Source organism: Brassica napus, chromosome C1 (assembly GCF_020379485.1).
Source record: "Brassica napus cultivar Da-Ae chromosome C1, Da-Ae, whole genome shotgun sequence".
Lineage (NCBI taxonomy): Eukaryota > Viridiplantae > Streptophyta > Magnoliopsida > Brassicales > Brassicaceae > Brassica > Brassica napus.
The window spans coordinates 34,419,650-34,434,747 of record NC_063444.1 but is presented as its reverse complement, the minus strand read 5'-3'; the positions used below and the strand labels follow the sequence as shown (position 1 = coordinate 34,434,747).

The 15,098-nt window shown below is 35.2% G+C and overlaps 3 protein-coding genes and 1 non-coding gene across 5 annotated transcripts; 2 read left to right on the top strand and 2 right to left on the bottom strand.

Moving 5' to 3' along the window:
* The first annotated feature begins 719 nt into the window (after positions 1–719).
* LOC106374812 (anthocyanidin reductase) lies at positions 720–2,411 on the top strand. Its single transcript, XM_013814751.3, has 6 exons — positions 720–922; positions 1,001–1,167; positions 1,247–1,447; positions 1,526–1,688; positions 1,846–2,059; positions 2,156–2,411. Exons 1-6 carry the CDS (start codon positions 790–792, stop codon positions 2,292–2,294), a joined length of 1,017 nt encoding a protein of 338 aa, XP_013670205.2. The 5' UTR covers positions 720–789; the 3' UTR covers positions 2,295–2,411.
* A 162-nt stretch (positions 2,412–2,573) lies between these two features.
* On the bottom strand, positions 2,574–3,649 carry LOC106374811 (DNA-directed RNA polymerase subunit 10-like protein). Its single transcript, XM_013814750.3, has 4 exons — positions 3,525–3,649; positions 3,352–3,410; positions 2,946–3,040; positions 2,574–2,865 (listed from the first exon to the last, which is right to left on the bottom strand). Exons 1-4 carry the CDS (start codon positions 3,558–3,560, stop codon positions 2,840–2,842), a joined length of 216 nt encoding a protein of 71 aa, XP_013670204.1. The 5' UTR covers positions 3,561–3,649; the 3' UTR covers positions 2,574–2,839.
* A 118-nt stretch (positions 3,650–3,767) lies between these two features.
* On the top strand, positions 3,768–7,680 carry LOC106376788 (rootletin). Of its 2 annotated transcripts, none has more exons than XM_013816909.3 (3): positions 3,768–4,008; positions 4,203–4,371; positions 4,452–7,680. In XM_013816909.3, exons 1-3 carry the CDS (start codon positions 3,895–3,897, stop codon positions 7,595–7,597), a joined length of 3,429 nt encoding a protein of 1,142 aa, XP_013672363.2. In that variant the 5' UTR covers positions 3,768–3,894; the 3' UTR covers positions 7,598–7,680. The 2 variants fall into 2 exon arrangements, with proteins under 2 accessions (XP_013672363.2, XP_013672362.2); XM_013816908.3 differs by having other exon boundaries at positions 4,449–7,680.
* Positions 7,681–12,985: 5,305 nt separating this feature from the next.
* LOC125581196 lies at positions 12,986–13,104 on the bottom strand. Its single transcript, XR_007318903.1, has one exon. It is a non-coding gene; the product is annotated as a 5S ribosomal RNA (ribosomal RNA).
* Positions 13,105–15,098: the final 1,994 nt, after the last annotated feature.

Sequence of the window (15,098 nt, the reverse complement as noted above, 5' to 3'; positions counted from 1 at the left end):
TCTATGATCGCTGAAGCATCTAAGAACAAGCCATTAGAATGATCGATTTGATCTGGTTTCAAATGCCCAATGTCTATGCCTCTCTTTTATTTTTGGAACTTCGGATTTACTTTTTCTTCTTTATGATCTACTTACTATGTAAATTTTCTGGTTCATTTAGATGGCTTTCTCTCATATGAAACTCTCTTATATTGGATTTGTTGCTAATCTATAAAAACACCATAAAAATAAAATTACTGTCAAGTGTCAAGCCTAAGGCAGTTAGGTGACATATGAACTAGATCCTAGCTATGGTCCTGATGTTTGGTTCTTTCAGATTTTGGATTATTTCAAACGTAAGGAACTGTTCGGTATTTTTATGAAATGTTGGTAAGTATTGGTTTGGTTCGGGTAATATGAACAAGGTTCTAGCAATTTATGTTTAATCAAATGGGTTTGTTCTGAAAAAAATCAAGTAAAAAGATCAAAATCTGGTTAAAGAAGATGAACTTACAAAAATCTTGTGATTACTTAGTTAAATGATAACAAATCTGCAAGTCAGTAAAAAGTTCCGAGTCTTCTTCTGATTCTTAGGTGAGAATTTAGGAAGAGGAAGAAGGTGAACAAGTTAGTTGAGTCACGTGCTTACCTTCTAAAAAGCCTTTTTGATCAATGGTTGTACCAAATGAGAAGAGAGACTATAAGCTTTGCAACTTTTACTTTTACTTCCTATATAGAAGTCTCAAGACGTTAAACCTCATAACAAACAAATATAAAGTTCTGTGCGGTTAAGAATTTATAATATATCAGATGACAAGCACTGATCAGACCACCGGAACTAAGAAGGTTTGTGTCATCGGTGGCACAGGAAACTTAGCTTCTATTCTCATCGATCGTTTGCTTCAAAGTGGCTACGAAGTTAACACCACCGTCAGAGATCCAGGTTCTTCATTTCTTCTTTCATTGTATATGTCTCAAGCCATTTTGAATGTTTAGTGACTCTTTATTCTAAAATTTGCAGAAAATGTGAAGAAAATGGCAGTCCTTAGGGTACTTCAAGAGCAAGGGGACCTTAACATCTTCAAGGCGGACTTGACCGATGAAGGGAGTTTCAATTCACCAGTCTCGGGTTGTGAATATGTTTTCCATGTGGCAACGCCAATCAGCTTTACAACCCAAGATCCCGAGGTCTGTTCTTTTAACATATTTGTTACTCTAAAAAAACGAAACATTTCCAGCTGATCGTGTTTGGTGTTTCAATGTACAGAAAGACATGATCAATCCAGCGATACAAGGAGTGATCAACGTGTTGAAATCTTGCTTAAATTCGAACTCAGTCAAGCGTGTGATCTACACTTCTTCAGCTGCTGCGGTTTCTATCAACAATCTTTCAGGACCTGGACTTGTGATGACCGAAGAAAACTGGTCTGATATTGATTTTCTCAGAAAGGAGAAGCCGTTTAACTGGGTAAATCACGATTACTTGCTACACAAGATAGGTTTTGTTCCTTACCAAGTTTACTTACTTCTTGCTGTTCTTTTCTAGGCCTACCCAATCTCAAAGGTGTTAGCAGAAAAGGCAGCTTATCAATTTGCGCAAGAGAATAATATCGATCTCGTTACCGTGGTTCCAGCACTCATAGCTGGAAACACTCTCATCGATGATCCTCCTCCGAGCAGTTTATCTCTCTCGATGTCTTTGATTACCCGTAAACATGATTTTTTTTTCTTTTTTGAATGAATGTTAAATTTTATTCACAAAAAACAGTGTTTTTAGATCATGGAAACATGATTTTTTTCTTTTTAATTTGATACCTTCTGTTAAAGTTTCACAGACAACTACAAGATGATTGGTTTTGTTGTTAGGGAAAGAAATGCATCTGAACGCTCTCAAGGAAATGCAGAAGCTATCTGGCTCCATCTCGTTCATCCACGTGGATGACCTAGCTTGTGCCCATCTGTTTCTTGCGGAAAAAGAAACAGCTTCTGGTCGCTACATTTGTTGTTCTTACAACACAAATATTCCAGAGCTTGCGGATTTTCTCAGAAAAAGATATCCTCGGTACAATGTTTTGTCAGAGTAAGCATTTATCTCCACATAAATTGCAAATTTTAATTAAGAAAAAGTTTCTGATTGATTTCTCATATCATTTGTTTGGGTTGTGAAATTTGGCAGATTTGAAGAGTGCTTAGCAACTGCGAAACTGACGCTTTCCTCAGAAAAACTCATCAATGAAGGCTTTGAATTTGAACATGATATCGATGAGATGTATGATCAGATGGTGGAGTACTTTAAGACAAACCGATGGGCCTAAAGAATTTTGATTATCCTATAAATGGCTTTAAATAATATGTTGGTTGATTTTATGTCTCTTTATACAATATATATTACTTGCAAAGTTTGTGGTTTGTTAATAAAATTTATGTGTGGAGAAGTTTCATGCTGTTTATATCTTATACCGTTTAAAATTTAAATATACGATTTACTTATGAAATGCCTATTTGTTTCTGAACTTGAAGTTTTTATCGTTTATATGCAATGTTGTGATTATTATACGACTCTGTTTTGCGACTATCTTAAGAATGTACAGCCATGATAGGATTTGCTTCGCACAATTGACCATTGATTAAGATTGTAGACTGAATTCTTAGAAATATAAAATCTTATCAGTAGACTAGACTAGATTACCAATCAACAGAGGACGAATCTACAAGCAAGCTCGAGCTTTATTTGTGGTTCAAAAAGTAGTCTAAAACTAGACCCAACTTCCCAAGTAGAAAATATTGAAACATCATCATTCATAGGGAAAGACTTCACTATTTCCTCTTGCTCATATGTTATTTGTTATAGCATATTTTTTTAATTGGCATCAGATTTCTCCAAAGCTGCAAGGAAAAGAATTAAGCAAAATTAACATGGAAAAGAATCACAGAAAGGCAAAATGAAATGGAGGAGATAGTATTACTGTTGTAGTTAAGAAGCTTTTCGATAAGATCGACATGAGTCATAAGCATGCGCCTGCAGCAGTAACGAACTAACCCAATCGCATCAAGAGCATCCCTGCATATTCCAAAAAACATAAACCAATTCGCAACTCATCATAAATAAATGTTAAATTTGAGAACGTAAAACAGCTTAACGCATAGGGGGATAAAGATTAAACTAGAGATGCAAACAACAGAATCGAAACACCAGTAACAACCTGCTTTAAGTTACAGAGCTAACATATATGAAGTTCAAAATGATCAAGTTGCAAAACAGAAGTTGAGAAACAGATCAATCATGTGATGTACTTACAAAAACCATCATACAAAGACTCTCTTTTTTTCTCAGAAAAAAGTAAGTACAATGAGGGAATCAAAAAGGGTTACCCTTCGGTGTAATCAGCCTGGAGAAGATCGAGGTAAGTGTCCCATTTGTTCCCAATCACCTACGATTCATAGAACCTCAAAAACTCTTTTATCGTAATAGAGAAAAATTTGTAACACTAGCTAGAGACTATCAAAATTTCCTTCAAATAAACGAAATAAAAGGAGAAACAAACCTTTCCACAAGTAAAGCAACGAACTGGGATGATCATCGTGCGCGAACTGGGCCCGCTCTTGCGATTTCTTCTTTAGGGTTTTCTCTTTCGTGCTTTAGTGAGTTTTCGCGTCTGTGGTGGCTCCTTTTATATGTGGATGTATCTACGTTAAACGCCACCGTATCCACTAAACGGCACCGTATCTTTAGATGAATTATTATTATTATTATTATTTAAAGAGAAAGAATAGAGGAAAGAGATTTATAATTTAATAATTCTGGAAAATAAGATTAGAGAGGAGAAAAAAAAAGGGGTTGTCTTCTTCAAGTGATCTATCTGCTCGAACGTGTTTACTTTCAAAGCATCGATCTTTTCTAGTTTTCCCAAGAAAATGTTGGAAAAGATCGGATTGCCGGCGAAGCCTTCTCTGAGAGGAAACAGTTGGGTCGTCGATGCTTCTCATTGTCAAGGATGCTCTTCTCAATTTAATTTCATCAATCGCAAGGTCTCTTTCTCCCCTGCCTCTCTTTACTCTTCGTTTCGATCTATTCAATACTTGCCTCGAGATCTTCAGGGACTCAGTCTTCTGGATCTAGTTTTTGATTGAAAGTTGGGATCGAACACTTAACTGAATGATCTGTCTATTGATGCATGTTTTGTGTCTTTATAAGTGAGAGTCTATGTGTTTTTGTTTTACAGCATCATTGCCGGAGATGTGGGGGCTTGTTCTGTGGTAGCTGCACCCAGCAGCGAATGTCCCTACGTGGACAAGGTGACTCACCTGTGCGTATATGTGATCCTTGTAAGCAACTTGAAGAAGCTGCTCGCTTTGAGCTGCGTCATGGCTACAAAAACAGAGCTGCAAAAGGTAGAGTATCCTACGATTCTACAAAATCTCATTGATTACATTGGTTTTGGTTTAAAATAGGTTTGTGATTTTATCAGCAGGTGGCTCTAAAAGGACCGTAAAGAATGAGGATGATGTTCTCAGTGAGATTCTTGGATCTGATGTTGATGTATCTTCTTCATCCGAGTCAGACAGGGTTACATCTAAAGAAATGGGAAGCAGCAGCAGTATGGAGTTGGATGCTACTCCTCAAGAGTTGCGCAAACAAGCAGTAGAAGAGAAGATCAAGTACAGAGTCCTCAAACAACAAGGGAAGTCTGAAGAAGCTCTGAAGGCCTTTAAGAGAGGGAAGGAGCTTGAGAGGCAGGCGGACGCGCTAGAGATATCCTTGAGGAAGGACCGGAAAAGAGCACTGTCCATGCGAGATGTCTCCGCCGCGACGCAGAAGAACAAGGCTGCTACTAAAGAATCTAGCAAATCACAAAAGCCTCCACGGAAAGATGATTTGGCAGCTGAGCTGAGGGATCTTGGTTGGTCTGATGATGAAGATAAGAAACCAGCTACTGTGAGTTTGGAGGGCGAGTTTTCGTCTCTTCTCCGTGAGATCCCTGGAAGGACGACTAACCCACAACAGAAGAGTGGAGGGGGAATCGACAAGAGTCAGGTGATTGCCATTAAGAAAAAGGCACTTGCGCTTAAACGTGAAGGGAAGCTTGCAGAAGCTAAAGAGGAGCTGAAAAGAGCTAAAGTTTTGGAAAGGGAGATTGAAGAGCAGGAACTTCTGGGTGGGGCTGATGAATCTGATGATGAGCTATCCGCGCTTATCAACAGTATGGATGATGACAAAGAAGATGATCTGTTACCGCAATATGAGGGAAGCCATGATTTTGACATTGGTAACCTTGTGGGAACTGTAGATGATATTGGAGTTGATGGTGAATTTGATGTCACAGATGAAGATATGGAGGATCCAGCTATTGCTTCTGCCTTGAAATCTTTGGGCTGGACCGAGGATCCTGGTCACCGTGAGAATCTCCACACTCAGTCTCCTCCTAACAACAGAGAAGAACGTTTAGCTGAGATTCAGGCATTGAAAAGAGAAGCTCTCACTCTAAAGCGAGCTGGAAATGCTGCAGAGGCCTTGGCTACACTGAAGAAGGCAAAACTACTTGAGAGGGAACTAGAGTCTGCTGCTGATACATCCTCACAAGGTGCTGATACGAGCCTGAAACATCCTCCCAGAAGCAGGCTAGCGATACAGAGGGAGCTTCTTGCAGTGAAAAAGAAAGCGCTTACTTTGAAAAGGGAAGGGAAGTTTAACGAAGCTGAAGAGGAATTGAAGAAAGGAGCGGTTCTCCAAGAGCAGCTTGAAGAGCTGGACAATTCGTCAAAGTTAGCTGCAGCAGGAAAGGCTATTCGTGAAAAAGATATGCCTGATATCTCTGTTGATTCTCTGGATGATGATGGAGAGGTAGATGTAAAAGATGAGGAGTTAAATGATCCGAGTTACCTCTCGATGCTTAAGAGCTTAGGCTGGAATGATGAAGATAATAATCATGCGGGTGATTCATCTGGAAGAGTCGAACCAGTTAGTACGAAACCAAGAAGAAGCAAAGCTGAAATACAACGAGAACTCTTAGCGCTGAAAAGAAAAGCTCTAACTTTGAGGCGTCAAGGTAGTGTTGATGAAGCAGAGGAAGTTCAAAAACAGACTAAAATATTGGAAGCCCAGTTGGTAGAGACTGATTCAGGCAAGAAAACATCTACTGATAGTGGGATGAATGTAGGAGATGATAGTGTTACAGAAAATGATATGAAGGATCCAGCACTATTGTCGACTCTTAAGAATTTGGGATGGGAGGATGAAGAACCAAAGAAACAAGAAGCTGCATTTAGCTCTATGCAGTCTACTGGTCCACGGATAGCAGCCAAAACAAAGGGGCAAATCCAAAGAGAACTTCTGGACTTGAAAAGGAAAGCACTTGCCTTCAAGCGTCAAGGGAAAAACAGAGAGGCTGATGAATTGTACAGTAATGCCAAAGTTTTGGAAGCACAGCTAGCTGAACTGGAGACCCCCAAGGATGAGCCAGTGGGTGAAGCTTTGAGCGGTCAGCAGTTTGAGAAGAAAGTCTCAGCTTCTACCATCAATCCTACAAACTATATGGATGTTGATTTATTAGTTGGATCTCAAATGGACGACAAGTCAGTTAAATCTGCAAGTGCTGCTCAAGGTAACTATGACTTGTTAGGAGACTTAATCTCCCCTGCTAAGTCCGGTTCCTTTAGCGCACATGGTGGGATGAGTGAAAGTAGAGTTGTTTCACAATCAGGCCAGCAGCAGCCAAGTATGATTGATTTGCTGACTGGTGAGCAGTGTGAGAGGTCTCCAATTCCTGCAGAGAAAGGAAAAGCTGAGTCCAGGTCAGAGTTTGGTACTCAGCAAACACTGGCAAGTGAAGAAGACTCAGCACCTGGTAGTATTGAATCAGCTTCTGTTCAAAATACATCTCCTCAGAATACCCTTAAGCAAGATATACTGGCTCACAAGAGAAAGGCACTTGCTTTGAAGAAAGAAGGAAAGATAAGTGAAGCTAAAGAGGCATTGCAACAAGCGAAATTGTTGGAGAGGAGACTACAAGAAGGAGAAAACCCTTCCCCTGAAAAACTCGGACGAGATGGTTTGGTTTCTGCAACGCAGCCTCCTGTTGTACGAGAGAAAGAGAATAGCCCTTCAAGTTCAGCTGGTCCGAAGCCAATGTCTAGTCGTGACCGTTTTAAGCTGCAGCAAGAGTCGCTAAGCCACAAACGTCAAGCCATGAAGCTTCGTAGGGAAGGTAAGATGGAAGAAGCTGAAGCTGAGTTCGAAATTGCCAAAACTCTTGAAGCTCAGCTAGAGGATTCAACATCCTCAAAATCAGAACCGGTAGATGATAATGTAGCAGTGGAAGATTTTCTGGATCCTCAACTCTTGTCTGCCCTCAAGGCTATCGGACTAGACAGTCCTGCGAATGCGTCGGCTAGTAAGCCAGACACGACACAAGCTACTCCAAAACCAGTGCGTGAAGCGGTGAAACCGAGTCCAGCCAAGGAGAGTGATAATAGCCAGGAGAGAAGTCAACTGGAAGAACGCATCAAAGCAGAGAAGATAAAAGCTGTGACCCTGAAACGTTCGGGGAAGCAAGCTGAAGCATTAGATGCTCTTCGAAGAGCAAAACTCTATGAAAAGAAACTAAATGCTCTTGCATGAATTTGATCGATTCTCCATTTTTGTAACATACCCTTATATAATGTTGTTTGAGTGTTTATCAGAGTCAAAAGACTTTTCAGTAACCATAACTTTTTTGAAGGAACCACAAAGAAGACTCCTACACTTTTCAGAAGATATCAATTTTTTTGTTTAAGATAATGGGTAGGTGACTATTCTCAGTTATTTGTTTTCGGATAGATTTATATAGAGATTTCGACAAAATTTAAGATGATTTGGATTGTTCAGATTCTTTTTATAAACAGATCTAAGCGTGTACTCTCTCTCTTTCTCTCTCTCATCTCCTATATATTAATAATAAACATTTAAAAAATTATAACATATAATTCGTACTAGGGATGAGCGTTGGGGAACCCATTCGGGTTCGGTTCGGGTCTATTCGGGTTTCGGATTTTCGGGTTCAAAGATTTCAGCCCTATTCGGATATTTCTAAATTTCAGTTTGGGTTCGGTTCGGATCTTTGCGGGTTCGGTTCGGGTTCGGATAACCCATTTAAATTATTTTAAAAATTTTAAAATTCATTATATACTTTAAATTTCTCAAAATCTATAAACAAAAAAATATATTACATATAAATTTGAATAGCATATGTCAAAGTACCTAAAATTAACATATAAATTGGTTTGGTTTGAATATTTGGATTGATAATCAATAGATATTTGTGTGAGTACAAATACTTGATTAGATTGAATCAGAAGATGTTGTTGTCGGTGAAGGAGAATTTTGCTTTGCTTAATTGAAGTATAAAATTGGTTGTATACCAATTGGTCCTAATGCAGTGGCTGTCGTTGTTAAGTCTGCACTAAGCTCAGGAGCTTCTCTGCGGAGGAGTACAACAGATGTGTTAACTCTTGAGGAAGCTGTGGGATACAAAATAGCTTGGCTAATGGATAAAGTGATTTTGGATAGGGATCCAATCTTTTCTGAAGATGTATCCATGATAAAGTTTTCTAATCTTGTTTTCTTCTTATAATAACATATGTGTTATCTCTAATCATTTGCTTCTTATATTTTAGCAAACCAAGGAAGGTGAATTTCGAAGATGCAAGATATATGATTGGACCAATGAAGAGGACGAGGTTGTTGCTGAAGGTCTCATGTGCTCGGCTAAATCCAAAGATATGGTCAACAATATACCTCTAGGTCCCAATGCTGTTAGTATTGAAGTTCTGAAGGTGTTCAATGATAAGTCATATTTGTGGAGGCCAACCGCTGATATATTTTTGATTGGTGATGCACTTAACGAGAAAATCACATGGCCAGTCCTAAAGGTTAACGAACTTCGTACTAACTAAAAAAGTGTTATGCTGAGTTGTCACATAATTGGAATGCTAATTTTCCTTATGTGGCGGCTTGTAAATCAATTGAAAATTTTGTTAGTTCAAAATTAAATTGTCAGTGAATGTTATATTATATAGTATGTCCATTATGGACCATTCATTTATCAAATTGAAATTATTATATGTCATTTTCTTAAATAAAACCTACGAAATTATCAATTGTGATTAAGATATATATGGCAATTAATGATTTTAAATGATAAAGATTTGCTAACAATCTGTGCACTTTCTATCATTTTTGTTTAATTATTTATTATTAAAATAAATTACACAATTACATTAATCATATAATAAAAGTCTATATTTTTTGTACATGTTGTATTTTGAATTTTTCAAAATGGGTATAAATTACTAAAACTGTTTAAAGTTTCACATAAACTTTTGTGATCAAGGTTTAAATTGTTTTCAATAATAAGATACAATGATTATAAAATCATATGAATAAATAATTTTATTTTAATAGGTGTTTATGTAAATATATATATATATATATATATATATTTCATATTGTTTAAATTAATCTATACATCATATGAACATACATATTTATATTTTGATATCCGCATTGAACATATATTGAAAATTAATATTTTAATTTTGAACCTTCATTACTTTTTTAAATGATTATAAATTATTAAAACCACTAAACATTCCACATTAAAAAAAAATCATTGGTGTAAAATTTTGTTACACAAATATGAAAATAATCATAAAATCATATGAGTAGAAACCTCATTTAATAAATATCCATATTAAAAGTATACTATATATCTTTGTTAATATCATTTAAGTTTAATTATATATCATATATGATAGATAAAATTGATTGTTTTGATTTACTCTACAATGATTGCGAATAAACAAGAACGGTCGTTTGATTTATATGTGCACGCCAATTTATTACGTAATAGTAACTGATTTCTTAGTTGTTTATTATATAATTATTATTTTATTATTTCATTATATGCAGAAAAACACAAAATAAGTAATAAATATAAAATATAAAATATTTATTCTGCACAAAGTGCGGATCTTAACCTAAGTATGTATCTATTTAATAATTTTAAATCTTAAACATTTTCTAAATCTCAGGCCAAAACAAAATAACGAAATGGGAATAAACTCAAAAATCAATATTTATATCGAGCAATAACCAAAATGAAAAACGACACAAAAATGAGAAAAATATTGAAGATAGATATGATGACACGTGAATGTAAACTTCTCATAACCATAATTAACTTTTAAATTTCTAAATCATGATATAAAACCGAGCTAGCATAGTTTAATTGTAACCAAATAGTATGCCTGAGATTTTTCGGCCTAAACGTTTGGTTCTTATGCAATAAGTGATTTTTTGACCTAAAATATTTTTAAAAATGGGATCACCTCATTAGTAAACAAATTATGTAATTAACAAATTTTTTTAAAAAAAATTGTTTAAGGGCCAAAATTATTAATTTGATCAAGAATATAAATTTTATTTTTTCAAAAGATATTTCTTAAATAATTTTCATATAAATTCAATCTGCGCAAGGCGGCGCATGTCTTATCCTAGTTATTATTATTATAAAAGATCTGTTCTTGTAGAGTTAGAGACTAGAAACTTAATATCTAAAACAATGAGAACCCTGGGGTTCCATACACAATCAAAATCAACGACTCTGAATACTTAGTTTATTTATTTAACTTCACGATAGTTTAACAATTGTTTTTTTTTTTTGATGGAATTTTAAATTTATTGATCATCTTTGGAAAAATTTATATGTACAAAGAATGAATTCGTATGAATCTACTACTAAGCTTTTTATGGAAAAAAATTAAGAATGAGCCTGAAACCATCTCTGCATTAGTCCTTGCAGTCTTGGCTTCAAGTAGTACCTCGTGGAGGAGATTCTGTTCTTCATTGATTTCTTGATCAATCGAGCAAGCTGATCCACAGACTTCACAGTCCCATTATGTCATCGATCATTGCGTTCCCTCCGTATGAAAGGAGATCGTGGTCTGCCACACCAGCCTCAAAAGTATGTAGATCGTGGTTTAACAATTGTTGATACAACAACAACTAAGGAATAAGGCAAAAAGCACAATCACGTGAACACGCTGTGCTGTCTTCTGCTGTGAATATTTTGCCTTGACAAGGCTTCCTACAATAATCGCAAATTGGCCGAGAAATATTACTTTTGGCAAGAATTTTAACCTCCTTGCCGTAAAATTGGAAACATTGACCAGGTTTCATATATAGATCTTCGCTGAATAAGCAGGCAGTGTGAAGGATGGTGCAGCAATCATTACACCGATAGAAGAATGTGTCGACTCTATTTTCGCACTCTTCGCACCAATATTTCTCACACATCTCTTCTCACCATGAAAGTGTGAGAAAATGTTTGTCGCTCTTATACCTTGCTTTGTATGGTAAGGTGGAACATTCCATACACACAATAAAATCGCATTTGATGCAATTTAACATCTGCATACCTATATTTTTGCTTACCTCACATAATAACTTCTTTTCTGGGTCTAAAGATAGGAACATTGGATGCTCATGACCTTGGTAATCAAAAGGCTCTGAAATGGAAGCACACCTCACATCTAGCTTGAAGTCACATTCCTCCTTTGGACACTGATAAACAAAGCCACCACAACTGCGCCAGCAAGCATCACACCGAAAGTCACCAGAAACATTGTTGATGGTCTTTAATATAAGTAAATGCAGATGTAATGCATGTTGTATTCTGCGACGAGCTTTTAGGCATGTTTCATGGAGGATGAAGTCACATTCCGTACATGAATACAATTTATCTTCAAAGATAGGCATGACACACGCTTCGCAAAGCTTGTTTTCATCGTAGAGTATGTTTTCCTCGAGTCGGAGATGATGGTCATGAAGAAAATAATGTATCAACCCTTTGGATATCTTAGAGAAGGGTGGTGCATCTTGTGTTATATCATCTTCATCTTTTTCTGGTATACCTTCCAGTTCTTCTCCATCCCAAACATCTTTTCCTAGAGCACATCTCGAGTGAACAGCGTAGTCACCACACTTGTTACAAGTATATGCACCATAATCACCATCAATACTTTGACGACACACTCCACAAGGAAACTTTCCATACCGAATAGAAGAAACATGGGAGATACGATGGTGGTGACGTGATATCTTGATGGTGTGAGGGGAATACATACAATCTCTGTGAGCTACAAAGTTGCATCTGAGACAGACATATGTGGCATATTTTTCTATCAAACCACAAACGTTGCAGATTAAAGAATTTTGTCTAGGGAAAAAGGTAAGGGGATGGACATGGATTTTTTGTTGGTCTATAACAGGTATCGACTTCATTGCACATGTTGGATGCATGGAAGTTTGATAGACAGTACAATGATATTTCAAATTCATTATTTTTCTTCCACAACATGAACAGTAAGAAGCGTCATAATAATTAATGCAGAGTTCGAGAGAATAACGAGGATAGTAAGGGTGTTTAATTTTTAGTGGAGCCTCTACACATTCTTTGTGGAACGTTAAATCACAGTATTCACAAAAATAATAATCTGTACCGAAGTTTGAGTTATAGCATATACTGCATCCACCATTCGTACCAAACTTTTCGTTATTGCACCAAAACAAAGGAAGTACATGATGATGATCAGCCCTTGTTGTAGAGAATCTAGAGATGACATACTCGGGAGAAGAAGTGAGCAACAAAAGTTGAGAATCTGTACGGTAGTCTTTTCGTGATTGTACTCGTACCGAAGGGCATAAGAAAAGGGGCAGAGGAGGGTGATCTTGGTTAGCTGCTTCATCAGGTGAGGATGTGCTTTTTATTTGCGCGGTATAGGGCGGTACTTCGGGTGGTGGTATACCAGCAATAGTTTACCATCGGTTTCGACCTCATGAAATCCACCATCGTAATCCATGACTGCCTCAGGTTTTTTTCCTTTTTATTATGTATTTGTTAAAAGCTTTAAAAGATTAGTTCGTCTACAAATATCAATCTATTGACACTTTTTTTTTTTGAAACACAAAGGGGTGCAACACGAAGACTTCCCGGGAGGTCACCCATCCTAGTACTACTCTCGCCCAAACACGCTTAACTGCGGAGTTCTGATGGGATCTGGTGCATTAGTGCTGGTACGATCGCACCCCAATCTATTGACACTTTAAATAATGAAATTTGTGTCCAAAAGTCTCAATCTATTTTAGATCCTTAACGTGAAAAGAAGTGGATTTTGTTCTTTTCTTTGTAATAATTGTATTGTTTACTTAAAGTAAAGAAAAAAAGAATCAGTTTTCCTTTGCACATAGTTTATTTCCTCTTTGATATTATACGACTCCTTAAGAGTTTAGTTTCAAAAAAGCTTGCTTAAATTTTAGATAAATTCCCAAGGATATCCTCTTTTATTTTTTTTTATCAAAAAACTCTACAGGAAATGATCAAAAGAAGTTTTATTAAATAGTTAATATACATTTATAATTCTAAGATTAACTAATCTACACTTATGGGTTTACAGTTAAAGAATAGTAGTTTTGGGGAAGAATTTATTATTTTAAAAATAAATAAATAAATATTTATTTTTCATAAAGAATATTTTAAATTTTAAATTTTTAAATATAAAATTTTAAAAACAGTTTCAAAAATTATTTTTGAATTTCAAAATGAAAATTTCAAAAAAAAAGAAATTTTGAAACAAAAATTTGGAAAAATTTTATATAGAAAATCGAAAATGTTTTGAAAACATATAATTCAAAACTATTAAAATTTTTATATTTTTTAATTTTTATTTATATTTATATATCTATAAAGCAAATGGTAGAATACATTTATGGAACCGAAAATAAAGATAACATCAACCATTTCACCATCCCACTCATCGAGCAAGTTAATCTCAAATGATGTATCGTTAAGGATTTTGTGTGTAGTTCTACGTCGGCAACCCTTCACATTTCACTGCAACATAACATAAGCTTAGCATCTCCCAATTTTGTCAACTGCTATTTTTCAGAGGTTGTACCGTTGACGATTGTGTGTAATCCTACTCTGGTAGCCTCTCCACACCTCATTGCAATGTAGGAAGATCCATGCATCTCCAGAGATCAAAATCTATTGATTGGGGTCTTCAATGTCGATTTTGACTTCAACGCATTCTTTCGAATGCATGCTCAAAAGGATTACAAGTGAAGCTTTTCTTGGAAACTCTTCTCTTCTTAGTCATCTCTATCCATTATCATGTTTTAGTTATTCACTTTTCAATTTACCGTCGAATTTCTCTCTGGTTGTAACCGTCTTAACACATTGAGCCTTTAATTTTAATATAATGAGTTTTCAGAGAAAAAGAGAGTTTCCCTATAGTTTAAGAGGTTTATGGCTAACAATATGGCATATATTAGTTGAAAAACTTAATAAACAAAATCTGGTTGATAAAAACTAGATTAGTTTTTTTTTTTGTAAAGAAACTAATTTAATAGCATTTTTAAAAGGAAAACAAGAAATTGTTAAAAAGGGTAGTTTTTCAAATAGTTCTTTTTAAAAAAAAATTTACCACCAAAAAGCTTCCAAAGAGGAAAATGATCGAAAGAAGTTTTATTAAAGAGGCAACATATCCTTCTATCCCTTACTTTATAGATATATAAATAATTACTTTATAGATATATAAATAAAAAAATTTAAAATTTAAAAAACAATTTTTTATGGTTTCTAATTATATGTTTTCAAATTCAAACTTTTGTATAAATATTGTTTTTGAAATAGTTTTTCACTTTTTTTAGTTTTTTAAAAATTTCTTTTGAAATTTGAAAATACTTTTTGAATCTATTTAAATTTTTATTTTTATAATTTTCTATTTACTTTTATTTTTTTCAAGTTTTAAATTACATCCCTAAAACTTCATCTTTAAACCCTAAGTCTAGATTAGTTAATTCTAAGGGTATAAATGTATATTTACTTTTTAATAAAATCTATTTTGATCATTTTTCTTTTGAAGACTACTTTTTTAAATAAACTAAAAAGCTATCCTATGGAATTTTTTTCTAAGAAAAAAAAGAGGAATGAATCAGGAATCTTACACGAAAAGAAAAAAGTATCTCCTATATATTAATTGAGAAGTCATTTAAGTGATTTATGCTGACGTGTCGCTCATAT